The 18,733-nt window shown below is 47.1% G+C and overlaps 1 protein-coding gene across 2 annotated transcripts in view; it reads left to right on the top strand.

Moving 5' to 3' along the window:
* USP43 (ubiquitin specific peptidase 43) overlaps nucleotides 1–18,733 on the top strand; it is a 61,617-nt gene that overhangs the window by 26,588 nt on the left and 16,296 nt on the right. The window contains exons 4-14 of one of the 2 annotated variants that reach the window (XM_032616837.1): nucleotides 874–966; nucleotides 2,905–3,040; nucleotides 5,123–5,258; nucleotides 6,546–6,681; nucleotides 8,836–8,947; nucleotides 12,626–12,729; nucleotides 13,849–13,926; nucleotides 14,721–14,847; nucleotides 14,952–15,288; nucleotides 17,424–17,582; nucleotides 18,541–18,705. In XM_032616837.1, the coding sequence (XP_032472728.1) occupies nucleotides 874–966; nucleotides 2,905–3,040; nucleotides 5,123–5,258; nucleotides 6,546–6,681; nucleotides 8,836–8,947; nucleotides 12,626–12,729; nucleotides 13,849–13,926; nucleotides 14,721–14,847; nucleotides 14,952–15,288; nucleotides 17,424–17,582; nucleotides 18,541–18,705 (1,583 nt within the window). Of the gene's footprint in view, nucleotides 1–873; nucleotides 967–2,904; nucleotides 3,041–5,122; nucleotides 5,259–6,545; nucleotides 6,682–8,835; nucleotides 8,948–12,625; nucleotides 12,730–13,848; nucleotides 13,927–14,720; nucleotides 14,848–14,951; nucleotides 15,304–17,423; nucleotides 17,583–18,540; nucleotides 18,706–18,733 lie in introns of both variants that reach the window. The other variant, XM_032616836.1, reaches the window with a different exon arrangement.

Below are 18,733 nucleotides of genomic sequence, written 5' to 3'. Positions count from 1 at the left end.
CCGGTTGAACACTAGAGTCACCTGGGGAGCTTTTAAAATTCTGATGACTGTGCCTCTCTCTCCCTGCTTCCCTTGAAACAGAATCTCAGGGAGTGGGGCCTGGACCTCTGCATTTGAGAAAAAAGCATCCTATGTGATTCTGGGGCCCAGTGAGGCTGAGACCTTTGAGCTTGAAAGCTGTCACAGTATCTTTCTATTTGGAGGGGTTACAGCATCCCTTCCCATACTCAGTGCACTCATACATGTGACTAAACTTTATCCTTTTTAAGAAATTGAGATGAGTCCCATAACACGAAATTAACCCTTTTAAGTGTGGAATTCAGCGGAATGTACACCCACCATGGTGTGCAACCACCAGTTTTTTCTGGTTCCTAACCATTTTCGTCACCCCCAGAAGAAAACCTGGTACCCGTGAAGCCGTCACTCCCCAGGCCTCCCTCTTCTCAGCACCTGGCAACCGCCAATCTGCTTTCCGTCCCTATGGCTTTACCCACTCTGGATTTTTCACATAATTGGAATCATAAATGTGTGGGCTTTGGTGCCTGGCTTCTTCTACTCACATGACGTTTTCGAGGTTCATTCACGTAACAAGTGTCAGGACCTCGTGGCTGAATAATAATCATTACGTGTCTGTAACACATTTTGTTTACCCGTTTACCCATTGACGGACACTTGAGTTGTATCCACCCTTTGACTATTGTGCATAATGCCGCCGTGAACCTCTGTGTACAAGGGTTTGAATACCTGTTTTCAGTTCTTTGTGGTACAGATCTCGGAGTGGAATTGCAGTGGTGGCTCTCTAATTAACTTTTTGAGGAACCGCCAAACCGTTCAGTGTGATTAAACTTTCATGTGTATCCTCTACCCTCACAGATCTTCCTTGACCTGTCCCCACTGCCTGAAACAGAGCAACACCTTCGATCCTTTCCTGTGTGTGTCGCTGCCTATCCCCTTGCGACAGACGAGGTACGTGAGCATCGTGCCCGTGAACTTGACTTCCATCCTTGGGAATCTTTTGGGCTTGCAGCTGCATTTTCTCCTTTGCTTCTCAGCCAAGCTTTGCAGCTTGGGGACATTCAAGGATTGAATGGGACAATTAACGTGAAAGGTTACAGAGTCCCTTCTTTAGCCGAAGAAGGAATTATAAACATGCTTTTGTTTATCAGCCCTGTTGCCAGGCTTACGTCTTTAGCCCATTCAGAAGCCGGCACCAGCCAGTTGGTACTACTCAATCAGACAGGGGCGAACTGGAGAAAATCTGTCACCCTCTGCTTTCCCCTGCTTTATTTCCAAATCCTTTTTCCTCTTAGTGAAGGTGTAGGAAAAGGTTTATTTAAGGAGCAAGGAAAAAGGAAAAGGGTTGTTGGGAGATATGAGGAAAAAAAAGAAAAGACGAGGCAGGGTTAGGTAGGAGGTGTGGTCACTGCAAAAGTAAGAAGCACATAGTGCAAGCATCCCAGAAGTCCAGGGCTTGGCAGTGACTGTTAAGGCGATGGCCCGTGTCAGTCTCATGGAATTTTCGCGAACTATATGGGGCGCCTTCACTGTCGTGGAAGCTGGCATTTCTTCCCTGGGTTCCTCACCTTCGTAAAAACCATTTTTCTTGCCCTCTGTCTGTTGGCATCCTCCATCTTTAGGATGCAGTGAAGACATGATGGCTTTGTAAAGCCTTTCCTGGCAACTTAATCCCCCTTTCTGCTCTGAATTCCTGTGCTGCTGACTGTCTATGCCACAAATGTAACACTGGCTTATCCTATCATCAGATGATGGCTACTGACAGATACGAGCTGTGACACCTGGCCTGATGCAGCATCGCACAGTGGTTAGGACCACTGACTGGGGCCAGACTGCCTGGGTTCGAGTCCCAGTTCGGCTAACTAGTTGTATGAATTAGATAATTACTGCAGTATAGAGCAGGGGAAACAGGAGCTGGAGGGGTGAGCCCTGGTGTGCTGCTGGGGGTAGTAGGAAGTAGAACCAGAGAGAGTCCAGAGAGGTTGGGGGACAGAAGGGCTGTATCCAATCACCGAGGGAGAACTTCAGGAGGAAAGGAGAGCCTCATCAACAGTGTTGAGTTGTCCTGGAAGAAGCTTGACTGCTCTACTTCTCAGACTTTGAAGTTTCTTTTTGCTTAAGATTATCTATTTAACGAGCAGAACCTGGAGACTATATAGATCGGTACAGATGGTCCCTGACTTACGATGGTTTGGTATACAATATTTTGACTTTACAATGGTACGAAAGTGATGTGCATTCAGTAGAGACGGTGCTTCACGTTTTGAATTTTGATCTTTTCCCAGATGAGCGGTATGAGGTGTGGTCCTCTCTTGTGAGGCTGGGCAGGGGAGCACCACAGCTCCCAGTCCAGCCTGGTGATCACGAGGGTAAACAGCCGATACACTTAAAATCACTGTTTTTCACTTTCCATATAGTATTCAATAAATTACATGAGCGATTCAACGCCTTATTAGCACGGAAGCTTTGTGTTAGATGACTTGGCCCAACTGTAGGCTAATGTAAGCGTTCTGAGCACGTTCAAGGTAGGCGGGGCTAAGCTGTGCTGTCGGGTAGTTTAGTTTTATTAAATGTATTTTCGATTTAAGATGTTTTCAATTTACAATGAATGGGTTTGTCGGGATGTAATCCCATCATAAGTTGAGGAAGGTCTGTATTGTGATTCCTAATCAAATATCTTTTATTTTTAACTTGCTGGAAAAGTACACTCAGCTGAGACCCTTGGAGATTTGGCTCTCCACTGCCACCTGGTGGCAGCATACTTAAAGGGCAATGACCCGACCAGGAAGCAGAGATTTTGCCTAAGTGCTGAACTTGATCCATTATCAGTGATGGCGGCAACAATCCATGTCAGTCCTTTAAGGATGTGGCCTCCTTCCTATTTTCCAGATTCTTGAGCGTCACCTTGGTCTTCCCCTCTAAGAGCCAGCGGTCCCTGCGGGTTGGCCTGGCCGTGCCAATCCTCAGCACGGTGGCAGCCCTGAGGAAGATGGTTGCAGAGGAAGGTGGCATCCCTGTGGATGAGGTGTGATGGGGCCTGGTGATGGGATTGATGGATGCTAACTGGGCCGGCTGTCTAGGGTGTTTAGGTTAATTTCTGGCTCGCGGTGATTCCTGAGTGACTCCTGAGTTTCTGTTTGATTAATAGTCCCTGGTGTCTGTGCTGACGGGGCCTTGACCTCTTCCTGCATTTTCACAAAATAACCAGAAAAGGATACCACCTTTGTCTTCCAAGAAGGTGATGATGATTACAGTCAATCATCATCATTTCAACAATAGCTGACTCTCAGTAGGGCTTACTAAGTGCCGAGTACCATTCTATGAACTTTATAGCTAATTTACTCCTCACCACCATCCTGTGAGGTAGATATTACAATTATCCTCATTTGAGCAGCAAGCACCGAGAAGTCGAGTGACTTACCCAAGGTCACACAGCTGGTAAGTGGCTGGGCCAGGATTTGAAATCAAACGCAGATGGTTTGATTTCACAACCACTATTCTATACTTTCACTCCCGAGAATATAAGCCAGGAGACTGAAGGGACAATAAATGAAATATAAGGAACTACTGAAGGAACTTGTGTATATATGAGAGAGGCAATTTGGAAGAGAGTGGGATGGACGTGCTCCATTTTTTTTTTTTTTTTTTTTTTTTAGCATCTTGGTAAAGAGTTTGGATTCACTTGACTTTGGAGGGCAGACTCCTAACAGGGACCCCCATGAAAGGACAGGGTAGAAGTGATGGTGGTGAAAAGCAATGCAGTATGATGAGAAGGGCTCGCAGTGGGGTTCTAGTTGTGATTCAGTCCCTTCTAGTTTTCTGACCTTGGACAAAGTAATTGGTCATCTGTTTCTTTAACTGTAAAATGGAAATTTAACACTTCCCTGGTGACCTCGTGGGATTGTTTTCTAATTAAAGGTATTTTTAACCTTTTTGTTAAGGAATAACATAGGTACAAGAAAGTGTCCATGTCTTAGGGTTATAACTTGAATTTTTGCATGCGTGTACATACGTGTAACCACCATGATTATTGAGGCTTTCCATCACCCCAGTGGACTCCTTCCTGCCCCCACCCAGTCAATCCCTCTGATCTCTCTCACCATTTTAATGAGGATCTCAACTGGGGAAAAAAAATGTGTGTATCTTGCTTTGTAAACCCAAAGTGCTATATGGGAATCTATAGTGAGGGAGAGAGTAGGACAGTGGGTGAGAGAGTCTTGGGGGAAAAAATAGCAGTAATAAAAGATCAAAAGGGGAGAAGTCTAAGAGAGGTAGAGTTTGATACTTTAAGAGAGTAAAAGGACTGTCAGGAATTTAAAAGGCATGATGGGGACTTCCCTGGTGGTGCAGTGGTTAAGAATCCGCCTGCCAATGCAGGGGACATGGGTTTGAGCCCTGGTCCAGGAAGATCCCACATGCCACGGAGCAGCTAAGCCCGGGTGCCACAACTACTGAGCCTGTGCTTCAAAACCCCCGAGCCACAACTGCTGAGCCTGCGTGCCACAACTACTGAAGCCCGTGTGCCTAGAGCCCATGCTCTGCAATAAGAGAATCCACCACAATGAGAAGCCCGCGCATCACAACAAAGAGTAGCCCCCGCTCGCCGCAACTAGAGAAAGCCCACGCACAGCAACGAAGACCCAACACAGCCAAAAATAACTTAAAAAAAAAAAAAAAAAAGACTTACAGGGGACTTCCCTGGTGGCACAGTGGTTAAGAATCCGCCTGCCAGTGCAGGGGACACGGGTTCGAGCCCTGGTCCGGGAAGATCCCACATGCCGCGGAGCAATTAAGCCCCTGCGCCACAACTACTGAGCATGCGCTCTAGAGCCTGTGAGCCACACCTACTGAAGCCCGCGTGCCTAGAGCCTGTGCTCCACGACAAGAGAAGCCACCGCCACGAGAAGCCCGCGCACCGCAACGAAGAGTAGCCCCCGCTTGCCACAACTAGAGAAAGCCTGCGCGCAGCAACGAAGACCCAGTGTAGCCAAAAATAAATAAATAAATATTTTTAAAAAAAAGACTTATAAATAAATAAATAAAGGCATGATGTGTTTGTTAAGTTCCCTTTGAGAAACTAGAGGGAAAGTGATCCTCCTCATTCCAGGTGATCTTGGTTGAACTTCATCCCAGTGGACTCCAGCGGTCTTTCTTTGATGAAGAGGACTTGAATACTATTGCAGAGGGAGATAATGTGTATGCCTTCCAAGCCCCTCCGTCACCTGGCCAGGAGATGCTCTCAGGTACAAGAGTGCTTTGCGTAATGTTATTTGGATGTTATGAGTTACAGGTTTGAGAGGATACTCATTGGGTGCTAAGGCAAAAGACACTTAATTTTAGTGCTTGGAAATATCAGGCTTACCTTCTCCGATATTTGTTGTACAGATGGTTGATTAAAAAAGTTAATCAACTAAGACAGGGGGTTCTTGAAATCTTAGTATCAGAGTCACCTGGAGGTCTTGTTTAAACAGATTTCTGAGCCCTGCCCACAGTGTTTTTGACTCCGTAGGCCAGGGGTGGGGCCTGAGAAATTACATGTCTGGCAAGTTCCCAGGTGATGCTGACGCTGCTGGTCCTGGGACCACATTCTGAGAACCACTGTTCAGAATAGGTGCTGGGGTAATCTTTGTCTTCAGGACTCTTATGGTTCAAGGTCAGTGCTTGAAGTAAAACTGTTACAAACTGGAGCATAGATGGCCAAAGAGATTATTAAATGACTTTTTGTTAACAGTCCCGCTTCCCTCTGTTAACTTTTCCTACACTTTGGATAGGCAAAGATGGTCAGTTTCTGACAGCCTTTCGTTGTAGGTCAGTATCCATTTTGGTCCAATAAGCCAGTCAGTAAGGCTCATATTTAGAGGACCTTGTGCCACTGTTACACACATACCCCAGATGAATCCTGTGTCCTGGACCATATCCTCGGCCAGCCTAGGTGGCAGGCAGGCTGTGGGAACCGAGTGTCTGCAGTTGCTCTGAGTCAACAGAGAGACTCTGGGCCTGGAACAGGACATTGACAGGCCCTGATTATGTGATAACTCAGTGAAATAGCCCTCATTTCAGATTCAATCACAGGACACATCTGTGCCTTAAAAGTAAAATTTCAGAGCTGATTGGAAATTGAGGATGGTTCAGTTCCTCTACTTCCTCAACAATAAAGATTCTTACCTTCTCTCTGTACCCCTTACGTTGGCGTTCTAAGAGAGCGGATACTCTACAGCTCTCTGATCAAAGCATACAAGCAACCAAAATCATTTTGGTGTCTTTTTCAGATTGGCTTTGAAAAGTATTAATTAAAATCCCCGCCTATACTTTAAAATTGGCTGACAGCAAATTCACTACCACATATGTCATCTTATGCCCGGTGCCCGATGGAGCAAGTGCCATGAACCTTAATATCACTTCCCCTGAAGCCCTCCAGCGTCTCCCAAGGGCGGTTAATGGATGATCAAAGAGAAGAGGGGCTAGAAGCCAGGGTTCTGACGCAGCGCAGCAGCTCCTTTAAGAACACAAATGTAATTCTCGCCCTTCAGCTCGTCCATCTGGTCTACCCATCTCCCCATGCTTGGCAGTCTGCGAGGGTCAGCGATTATCCCTGCCCGTCCACAGCGAGACCACGGTGCTAATCCTCTTCTGTAATTTGGTGGGCTCAGGCCAGCAGGCCAGCAGGTATGTTTAACTTCATCCTTCTTTTACATGATGTCTGGGTTGTGTCAACGTGTACTTGGAATTTGCGCTAGAATAATTCTAATTTGAAAAAAAATAAATATCCATTCTCAAAGTTGATCAACAAGGAGTAGGGAGTAAGGTACTTCCTGATCAAGAGGATCAGAAATGACTGCCTTCAGCAGATGGCTAACACTGTCCTTAACAACTGAGCGTCGGAGGTTTCCCTGTTGGTTTTAGGAACAATGATTTTTGCTCTCACCGTTATTTTATACTGTGCTGTAAGGCCTAGGCAGTGCAGTAAGACAAGGGAAAAAGAAACTGGCTATTGGAAAGAGGAGGTGAAATGACCACTACTTGCAAATTATATTATTTTCTATCCAGAAAACCAAGAACTTGAAAGTAATTAGAACTAATGAAAGAGTTCAGGAAAGTGACTGGTTGCATAGCAAATGTACAAAACCAGATAGCTTTCTTACAGAATGCAAATAAAATGTTTAAAAGATATTACTCCAATGAAAAAATTTTAGATGGATAAAATGTTTGTAAAATTTATCTGGAAGAACAAACTCGTAAGAGTAGCCAGAAAATATTGGGGGCAGGAGAAAGAAGGAAGAGGGATTTTTCTAGTGAAACAGAATAAAGTTTTAATTATTAAAATATTGTGATACAGGCGGAAGTGTATACACTTAAATCAATGACACAGGTCATTGAGAACAGGTCAAGTGTACTTCAGTATCTGTTAGATGATAAAAATGGTGTATTTCATATTAGTAAGGAGTGAATGAATTACTTAATACTAAGCCTGGGCTAACTGATACTTGGCTTTCTTTTTATTTTAAATAATCAATTTTTTTACTCCCGCCATAAATTCTCATGTATATATTGATTGGAGAGGTAATTACAGAAAAGGAAACCATAAAAGAACTTGAAGGTAATATAGGGGAATATTTATATCTTTGCGTTGGGGGCTGTTTTAACACCTAAGGCAGGAGGCTATCAAGGAAAAGTCTAATGTTTTCAATACATTTAAAATGCTAAGCTAAGAGCACATTTGAAAGGCAAAGCACAAACGAAGAAAAGTATTTACATCATGTGACAGCTGAAGGATGCATATCCGTCATATAAAACCTAGCTCTCAGATTAGGGACAGAAATAGTATTCTTTTAGTAAAATGAGCCACAGAGATGAACATTAATTCACAGAAGAAATGCAGGCATAGGTTAAAATATTCAGCTTCGTTAGTAGTAGAAGAAATTCTGATGGCAATAGCAAGATGCCATACTTAACCTTTCAGACTATTAAAAAACGTGAAAAACTTGATAATACTCATTCTGGGCAAGTGTCAAGAGAAAGGGGCTTTCACATGCTTCACGGGTAAATTGGTGTGGCTTTTCTGGAGGGCAGGTTGGAAATAAATAGCTTTGGTCTTATTTCCACTTCTGGAACTTTATCCCAAAGAAACAATTAGTCATGTGCACCCAAAGGCGTAGGCAAAAGAACGTGTATAGTTCCTGCCACGAGCAAGCATTGCTTAAATAAAAAGCTGGAAACGACCCAAATGCCTAGTAATAGAGGATAAGGTAAATAAACCCATCTGTCTATTCAACAATTGACGCCCGGTGCCCTTGCCCATCCAGTGCACCAGCTCGTACTGAACTTTCGCAAAGTTAATTCGACAGTAGCACATTCTTACCCCATTGGATCTTCACGCAGCCTTGTGGGTGGGGCCAGAGAGCAGTCAAAGGTCGGTGATTTGTCCAGAGGTACCCAGGGCAGAGCTGGAATTGACAGCAGGCAGTCTGGGCACCACAGGCTCACTGCTGCGTGCTCATCGGATCGGGATACGGAAAACATTCCCAGTTGTGAGAATATTCCTGATACACAAAGCCATCGATGTGTCCACTGGGCTTATCTCTGCCTGGCTTTCCTCTGGGTCCTGTGCTCTTTCTCTGGGGAAGAGGGTTTCCCAGCTACCTCTTTACACTGCCATGTCTCCATTCATAACGAGGGTCTCAGATGGGCAATTTTGTATTGTGTTTTGTGCTCAACTCTTATCCAGTTGCGAGAAGCCAGTGAGTAGAGCCAATGCTCTTGACTGTTGGGTACTGTTGGTTTTTCTTTTGCCGAAATAACCTCATTTCCTTGGATTTCCAGGTTTGGGCCACCTTTCCTGATTAGGGAAGACAGAGCCATCTCATGGGTCCAGCTCCATCAGTGCATTCTCAGCAAGGTCCGCTATCTCATGAAGAGCGAGGCTTCCGTACAGGTCAGTGTGTGTGTGTTGTCAGGGGGTGGGGGGTGGAGAGAGGGATGTAGGAATCTAGTGGTAGCTCAGGAGAGACAAACATTTGCTGTCAGTGACAGTGTTCACACTGTCGTATCCAACAACTTTGATTTATATGCGAGAAAATAACCGTTTTATGGTCCGTGCTGTTTCTCTTTTTGTGGCATTACAAAATACCTTTCATGGATGGAGCTTTTGCTCGCTAAATCTTTCAAAACATCATTGGAAGAAAGAGTGGGATTTACATCATTCATCTCAGTTTTGTATATTTATGGCTTCCCATAGTTCTTCTTGGAGGGGAGCTTATTGTAATAAACTATAACTTATACATTTGGATCAAAAATTTCAAGGGACTTGAGGTATAACTTCTGTGGAAAATTAAAATCGATGTTTATGTCCAAATATGAAAACCTAGGTACTAAAACAGTTTTGTCCAGTTTTCGAAAAACAGGTTAAAAACTCAAGGGGAAACACCTTTTTTTTTTTGCGGTATGCGGGCCTCTCACTGTTGTGGCCTCTCCCGTTGCGGAGCACAGGCTCTGGACGCGCAGGCTCAGCGGCCATGGCTCGTGGGCCCAGCCGCTCCGCGGCATGTGGGATCTTCCCAGACCGGGGCATGAACCCGTGTCCCTTGCATCGGCAGGCGGACTCTTAACCACTGCGCCACCAGGGAAGCCCGGGAAACACCTTTTTGCCTTGCTCATTTATTTATTCTCAGACTGGTAGTTTCCAAATAAAAACAACAAATTCTAAAACCATTCCTTTCAGCCCCGATAGTATCAGAACCTGTTCTGAGGGCTGCTTGGCATAGAAGACATTAACATGTTTAGGGACATGTCAGTAGCCTCAGAATTTTTGTTTTCCCCCAACTACTCTCTAAGTAAGAACTTTTCATTTGGGGGATGTACCAAACATTTCAGAGGGATTTCTGCATAGTTCTTCATAATTCATGTTCCTTCTTGCTTAGGGAAAACCGTACATCTGATTCGGGATTTACACGAAATACCAGTTTGTTTAAGACCTTTTCTACATTTGCACCAAATCTTTATCTCCAAAGGATTTTTGCTTCGTGAACTGCCCAGCAGATCTGCCGTGGTGCCCAAATTAGAAACTCGAACTTCTCCCTAAGTAGGTCAGAATATCTAGTAATAGCTTTAGCTTTCCCCAAACCCTGTGCTCCTGGCTGTCGAGAGTGGATGAAACGGCTTTCATGCAAACGTTGAACTCAGCTGTTCTTATTCTCCCCCTGGTCTCCCATGTGCTCTTGCCTCTGCATCTCTCCGGTCATTTCAATTTTAGAGACCGATGAAGCAGTCAGTGGGACCTGCAAAATTCGAATACAAGCAACCTCCAACTCAGCTACGGACGCTTGTCCATAGATACATTGACAAATGTGTGGATGCCCATGGCTTTATGTAAGAATAATGTGTTCTAAGTGGTTGTGAGGCTCCCGGGCTAGCTCACCCATCTAACCCACAGGCTTTTATATTTTGGGTTTTGCTGTTGTTTTGGCCGCTCTGCGTGGCTTACGGCACCTTAGTTCCCCGACCAGGGATCGAACCCTGGCCCCAGCAGTGAAAGCGCCGAGGCCTAACCACCTGACCACCAGGGAATTCCCAAGGCTTTTCTATTTTGAAGAGTTTGAAAAGAATTTGAAAAGAATTGGTAATAATTTGGAAAGAATCCTGTCAGCCTTCTCAACATTGAACCAAAGAGATTAAAAGCAGTGAACATACACTGAAGGTTCCAAAGTGAATTTCCCTAGCCAAGAATGAAGGACAGGAAAATGTCTCTTACAAAAATGACCCATTTGCTGGATGGGATTAATTTATATGAATTATGAAGAAAAGAGATTGATCATTGCCTAGGAATTTTTCTGGTTCCTTTGTAAATTTTCTTCGTGGGCAGGCAGGGCGAGCTGTTTCTCTGCAGTGTAGGTGCCTTATTATGTTGCCATGCAAACAGCAAGGCTCCATTAGGGGTGCCAGGAAAAAGAGCTTTCCCCCCCAGGTTTAACTAACTTCTCCTTGGGAAGTACACCCTCGCATGGCCAGCCCTGAATCCAAGCCCCTGAAGTCAGCTTGCTTCCAGCCATCAGTTTTGTGTTTGTTGAAACGGCAGGTCAGCTAGAGTGTAGGTATAGTCCGGTGAGGCGTCCACACTCCCCAAATGTCACACTTATTGCCCCTCCCCCCATCAGCTGCCACAGCCCAGGAGTCGGCTCACAGCTCCCTGACTATGTTTTGGGTCACACGGTCTTTGCCCTGTTCCTGTTTCTTTGAATTATAATGTTTTCCTTCTCTTCTCCTGCCTGAATTCAACCTACATCTCATCAGTGTTTTTTTGTTTGTTTGTTTGTTTTTTGCGGTACGCGGGCCTCTCACTGTTGTGGCCTCTCCCGTTGCGGGGCACAGGCTCCGGACACGCAGGCTCAGCGGCCATGGCTCACGGGCCCAGCCGCTCCGCGGCATGTGGGATCTTCCCGGACCGGGGCACGAACCCGTGTCCCCTGCATCGGCAGGCGGACTCTCAACCACTGCGCCATCAGGGAAGCCCTCATCAGTGTTTTTGAAGTAGAGATTTCTGCCACTTATCTTTGCCAGACTTTGTAAGAACATTTCATTTTTTTTCTAGTAGTGGCCAAGGTCATCAGTGACAATTTTAAGAACTGTATTTCCATTGCTTGAAGAGACCACTGATTTTTTTTTTTTTTTAGACATTGTGGTAAAATGTATGTAATGTGTATTGTAACCGTTCACAAATGTACAGTAATTATATTCACCATGCTGCATAACCATCACCACTATGCTCCCCAGATTTTTCACCGTACCCACAAAAATTATCCCCATTAAATAACAACTCCCCGTTGCCCCAACCCCTAGCCTGTGAGAACCTCCATTCTACTTTCTGTCTCTATGAATTTGGCTACTCTAGGGACCTCATATAAACAGAATCATGATACTACTACTGTTGTATCATGCATCTGAATTTTCTTCCTTTTGAAGGTTGAGTAATATTCCATTGTGCCTATATACCACATTTTGTTTATCCATCCATCTGTTGATGGATACTTGGGTTGCTTCTACCTGTTGACTATTGTGAATAAGGCTGTTTAAGGCTCACTTCAATTTCAGAGAAGTTAAAATATGAAAAAAATGTCCATCTTAGAATAACAACATAGGTGGTATTTCTTTTATGCAGCTTATTTCGACATGTATAAATACTTATTTAGCATTTGAGACGTAAAATGTACACTAACTTGCTTTTAGATAATTGCCTTATTTTGGTAATCTGGTGACAATAATAATCATCTTAATAAAGTAAATTAGCTGTTAATAATTAATGAACGGAATTGGTTTAATTCCCCATTAACTGCCAACATTTGCTCCAATTAAACCTGTGTTATCTTAAATCACTGTGTTCGTTGTTTTGGAGAATTTAATGTGTTACACGGTATTAGATCACTATGTTAAAAGGTATAGGGTGTATCTTCTAAAAAAACTGCAGCCTTTATATCTCTGGATTTGGAATAATTATTAAGGGCATATTCAAAATACGCTATAAGCAAAAGGTTACATTTTTTGAGTAACTTCTTTGCACTTAACCGTCTGATTCACACCAACATGTGGGATGACCTGCTTCCTGTTCTCGGCCTGGCAGAACCTGGGGTCACTTTTCTCCATCCGGGTTGTGGGGCTGTCCCTGGCCTGCAGTTACTTGTCCCCAAAGGACAGCCAGCCCCTCTATCACTGGACAGTTGACAGGTAAGGGGATGTTCCAGACGTGGTAAGAGAATGCATACGTTCCTACCTGACTAGACTCCTTCAAGGCTGTGTATCAATAAGACTGATGACAATCTTAGCTGCCTTTGGTCTTCAGCACCAGCGCCTGGGTTAGGTCCTTATACACATTCTGTGCTTTCAACCCTCATGTCTAGAGCGGGACTGACGGCCACTTCAGAGATGGGGAGACACTGAGGTTCCCAATGATTAGTGAATTTATGTACATTCACGCGGCTGGTTAAGGACTGTGTACTTCTGTGAGCTCAAAACCTGTTTTTGAATCATCTTGGTGACAGTTAGGGATGCATGTGACATCTCTACTTTTTTTCTTGCAGTACATTCAAAACCTTCTTTTAGGTGCAGACCCTCCTGTCTGTCACTCGTATATATGCGTCTTGGTTTTCTTTTTTTTTTTTTGGCCACGCCGTGTGGCTTGCAGGATCTTAGTTCCCTGACCAGGGATCGAACCCATGCCCCATGCAGTGGAAGCATGGAGCCCTAACCACTGGACCGCCAGGGAAGTCCCCATATGTGTCTTGTTGATTTCACATCTTCCACTATCTCCTTGTCCTGTCTCTTCCCCATTAAGGCCAGACAACCTCTTCTGAAATGGGCTGAGCCCAAGGAGCTGGAAAGAGTGATGGGTTGATTCACACTGAGATTTTCTGGGTATGGGAGGGTCTGGGAGGGGAAGACCTTTTAGGTCATGGAGGTGGACTGGAAGGTACTCCTTTTACTGTGCAGTGGAGGAAAACCTAGCAGCTCATTTGAGGCATCATCAGAACTGGGTATTTGCTGAGGACGTTCAAGCAGAACGGCCTCCTCGACACTGAGAAGATGGCTGGGGCTGCAGTGGGAGGGCTGAGTCGTGGCCTTGCAGCCACCAAATCCTCAGAGCTCACCAGCTCCCAGGGGAGCTGGGACAGAGCCTTCAGGGGTGGATTGAGGACCAAGTCTTCTGCAGACAGCACCTCCCCAGACCCCCGACCTCAGTTTCCATGCAGCTTTGGACATTTCTGTTGGGAACATCAGTCCTGGGGGTGGAGGAGAGAGTGGGAAGCAGGCTCCACGCCTTTGATGGGCTCCCTGTTCTCTCATCAGGGCTCTGCACCTCAGGAGGCCGGGAGGCCCCCCGCACATCAAACTGGCCGTGGAGTGGGACAGTGGCACCAAGGAGCAGTGAGTCCAGCAGAGCCCAGCTCCAGCAGAGGAGACAGGGCCTGTCCGTGCAAACGGACCTTACTTCGCCAGTTCCCCTGATGCGACAGTGGGGTGTATGATGCCCCCCGGATGCCGTGTGGCCCATTCCTCAGAGAAGCCCCAATGGCAATTGTCTGTATATAAACAACAGCGACAGGAGTAATAATAACGATGGCTGTGGGTGGTGTGAGTGGTGGTAACAGTCACAGTTGGAAATGGTGAGGTGACACTTACCCACTCACCCCGTGCCAGCCACTGCTCCGAGCCCTTTACATCCATGCAGTTTATTTCATGCATCAGTTCCTGTGCGGTAGGTCCGACCCGAATCCACATCATCAGATGTGGAAACTGAGGCACAGAGAGGTTAAACGGTTGCTCAGTGTCACACAGCCCGTGCCTGGCAGAGCCGGGCTTTGAACCCAGGCTGTCGCCTCAAGTCCATGCTCTTAATCACTCAGCGTGGCTGCTTCTCTAACACCGAGTGCATCTGCCCGACTTCGGGAAAGGACACTGTTCAGTCCGGCGAGTGTTTATTAATCTCCTACCAGGTGCCAGGCCTTGCACCACGACATGAAACAAAAATGAGTAAGCCAAGGGCTCGGTCCCTCTCTGGGTCCGTGGGGGCACTGAGAAGTCCAGTAAAAGCGAGTGGGTGCCCTGGGAGCCCTGGGAAGGGGGCCTTTGCCTCCCGGGCAGATGCTCTGCACCCCGTTAGCTGGGAGTAGGGCCCCCTCAGGGGTGAGACCCCGCGTGGCCTCTGTCTGCTCCTGCAGCCTGTTCGGGAGCATCCAGGAGGAGCGAGTCCAGGACGCGGACAGCGTGTGGCGGCAGCAGCAAGCCCACCAGCAGCAGAGCTGCACCCTGGACGAGTGTTTCCAGTTCTACACCAAGGAGGAGCAGGTCCCGCCCTGGGAGTCCACGCCCCTTCCGGCCCGGGGCCTGTCAGTGGGTGGGTCACGACCCCGGGGGGGAGTGGCTTACGGTCTCGGTGGCTTCCCTTCCAGCTGGCCCAGGACGATGCGTGGCGGTGTCCCCACTGCCAGGCCCTGCAGCAGGGCGTGGTGAAGCTGAGCCTGTGGACCCTGCCCGACATCCTCATCATCCACCTCAAACGGTTCTGCCAAGTGGGCGAAAGGAGAAACAAGCTCTCCACGCTGGTGAAGTTCCCGCTCGCCGGCCTCGACATGGCTCCCCATGTGGCCCAGAGAAGCACGGGCCCCAAGGCCTCCCCGGGCCCCTGGCCTCCTTCCTGGAAGCAGCCGGCCTGCCTGCCCACCAGCTACCCACCAGACTTCCTGTATGACCTGTACGCGGTCTGCAACCACCACGGCAGTTTGCAAGGTGGGCATTACACAGGTGAGCCTGCCTCACGGCCCGTGGCTGCGGCCCGGGCCTCCAGGTGCCCGGGGAAGGGGCACCCCTGGGATGCGGAGCTCGCTCGGGCACTCGGCACCAGCTGACCCCTGACCCGGCGCACACCGGGCACCTGCCGGGGGTGGGGTGGTGGCGTCTGGTCCAAGCGTCCAGCGGAGTTCCGTGGGGGGTTGGAATAGAAAGTTACAGCCCGAGTTTTTGACCGTGTCGGATACCAGAGGGTAGCTGTTGGAACCCAGAGAGTGCCATTTATCCTCGTCTATGATTCAACACAGGGACTCCTACTTATCAGATTTGGTATCTTTTATTTCTGTGGGGTACCTTTAATTGTTAATCCCTCGGAGGAACTTGGAGAGAATGAAGGCTGGAAGGACAGAAACAGACAGCTTGGCAGCTCGTTCAGTTGTTCACAATCGTGTACCTTGGTCTCTTCTAGAATAATATAAAGTATTTCATTTTTGAAAAAATGCTTGAGAATATTTCATTTTTTGGAAAAATGCTCTATTCCTAGTGTACTAATGAACCTGCAATTTGGAAAGCACCAGACTGTATAAAAATCCAGGATCATCACTCATTCATTCATTGAACAAATGTTTATGAAGTGCCATTCTATGCCAAACCCTGGGCTAGGTGCTGGAGTCTCAGTGATGAACAAGACAGATAGGAGTCCTGCCCTCATGGGGCTAATTTCAGACACAGACAATAAAAAGGTGCTTGTCCCTTTAGTACTTTCCCTACTTGGTATCATGAAAAGGTGATTGGTTGATGTGTCTGAGATACAGATAAGGCCTCCCTGAGGGTGTTACCTTTTTAGGTCAAGAGCTGAAGGATGAGGTGGAACTAGCTGTGTGAATAATGGGAGGAAAACATGGGCAGAGCTACCAGCCTGCGTGAAGGCCCTGAGGCGGAGTTTGCGTGTTTAAGAATTGATGAAAGCCTGTTATGGCTGAAGGGGAAAGTGACCTAAGATGGAGCTGGGTCCGGAGGCCCTGTGGGCCACGGACAAGAGTTTGCACTTTTTTCAGAGGGTGATGGGAAGCCATTCAAATGTTTTAGGCAGAGGAATAAAGACATAATCTAGTTCCCAAACTGAGGTCTTAGCTCGAGCAGAGAATTGGGTAGCGCAAGAGTGGAAGTGGGAATTCCAGTTAGGAGGAAGTTTCTGGGGCTCAAGTGAGAGATGGTGTTGGCTGGGACTTGGGTGATGACAGGGTATTCAAGACATATTTTGGAAAGAGGGTCAGTGAGACTGGCTTTTGGACTCAGCGTGGGGTGGAAGAGAAAAGGAGGAGCAGAGACGACCTTCTCCGTGCCACCTTGGGCTGGTGCAGGAGCCGGGAAAGTGTGGCTTGTGGGCCACATCCGGTCTGGCACCCGTATTTGTACAGCCCATGACTTAAAAATGGTTTTTACATTCTAAAAAGTGGTTCAAAAATAACCCCAACCAAAACAACAAGAGTACGTGGCAGAGACCGTATGTGGCCATCGGGGACCTGCAAAGCCTAAAACGTTGTCTGTTTGGCCCATTACGGAAAAGATGTTGGCTGACTTGCGAATTATGGTTATGGAATGGTTGTGGAATAGTTATGGAGCCATTTACTGAGGTGTGGAGGGAAAGGAGAGGACTATTTCTCGTACTTGTTTAGAAGGTGGTGAGAATCTTATTTATGAACATTTTCTTAAATGTTTGACTGCAGTTCTTAGGTAGGAAAGAAGTGTACCATAATCCCAACTGCATATTTTCCTTGCGTATTGAATCAGAGACATGCATTTTGAAGGTCCTCAAAAGAACGGGGGTGGACATTGGCCTTATTGCCTGGGACTCCCATAAATGTTATAAATCGGGACTCCCTCTTATTGGAGATTTTGCCTGAACAGGCTCTACGACGTAAGGATTCAGCTTGTGTGGTAACAGCTCACTGGATCAGTGAGCATCTGGGTGTGTAACTGGTTATCCTTGCTGATTCTGCCACATTCACTTCTGGCTAAAAATGGTCCAGGCTTTCTATTACAAACGTCCGTTTTTCAGCCATGCCCGTGGGAAATGTCTTCCTGCTTTGGGGGGCTCCAATAATGGGGACTTGGGGTTTGGACCTTCGCAGCCTACTGCCGGAACTCTCTGGATGGCCAGTGGTACAGTTATGACGACAGCACGGTGGAACCGCTTCTAGAAGATGAGGTCAATACGCGAGGGGCTTACATCCTGTTTTATCAGAAGAGAGACAGCATCCCTCCCTGGTCAGCCAGCAGCTCCATGAGAGGTAGGTTTTGCTGGTCCTTACAGGAGAGGGGAGGATTGGGAGCGGGGAGGATGCTCTATCAGACATCGAGGCCCGGGAAAGGTCGGCAAGGATCTGAAAGAGGAAGCTTTGCTGCTACAGAGCGTGTAGAGCCCTACAGACTAGTGTCCCATTTGCAAGGACGTGGGAGGGACATACTGGGAAAGAACGGGAAAAGGAATAAGATTCTGTATCTGTGGCAGGTGGTTCTTGGGAGCATGGGATTCCATATTTCCGCTCCCACCCATGCTGAGCCAGATCTTAATTAAAGTGCAGTAGAACCCTGCATTAGTCCTGGTAGAAAGGGAAGGGCAGTTATAAGGGATGAGGGGCCTTAACAGGAAATAGCTACTTAACCACACCCCAGGGACACGTTTATTAGACAACCTCAAACTTGCTTGGCTCCAGAAAAGTCTGGAGATGGAAAAGAAGGGTCAAAACGCACCTTTTTGTGTGCCAGATTTCACTCTGCGAACTAGCCATCCTTACTTTGGAGCGAAAGAACATTTTTAAAAAAATGACTCAGATCTTCTGCGCCCAGATGGTTGGAAAATGGCCAAGTAAAACCAGATGCCTCAGCAGGTCTAAACCCACCGTAATGCAAAGTCTGCCTTCTTTTCACAGAAGGTAGACGTGGCGAGAGTGAAAAACATGCCATATTTAGAAAACTGGACTTGGCGACCAGTAATTTCACGAAAAGCCTTTCAGTTCTCATCAACATTCTGTCCTTTCTGTGCCCGAGTGCCTTTCCCTAAGTGTGTAGGCTTGGTCTCATTGTCCGTCAGTTATAGGTTCTCCTCCAGAGATTCAGGCTCGTTTCTGTAATTCTACTCTGGTTCTGTAGCTCCGGGCTCGGGGATGGGAATCTGGCCGTGAGAGGTGCCCGGGGGGCCCCGAAGGACGGAGTCGGGTCCAGCCTGCCCTCTCTGTGCTCCTACAGGTTCCACCAGTTCCTCCTTGTCCGATCACTGGCTCCTCCGGCTTGGGAGCAGTGATGGTAGCATGAGGGGCAGCCTGCTGTCCTGGAGCCCCACCCCCGGCCCTGCCCGGCCCCAGCTGCCTGGGCCTGCCTCCTGCACCAAGAGCCTCCCCAGCCAAGAAAAGGGTACGTTCGATCACGTTGGTTAAACTCG

Source organism: Phocoena sinus, chromosome 20, assembly GCF_008692025.1.
Source record: "Phocoena sinus isolate mPhoSin1 chromosome 20, mPhoSin1.pri, whole genome shotgun sequence".
Lineage (NCBI taxonomy): Eukaryota > Metazoa > Chordata > Mammalia > Artiodactyla > Phocoenidae > Phocoena > Phocoena sinus.
The sequence above is the reverse complement of the archived record's forward strand: the minus strand, read 5'-3'. Positions and strand labels throughout refer to the sequence as shown.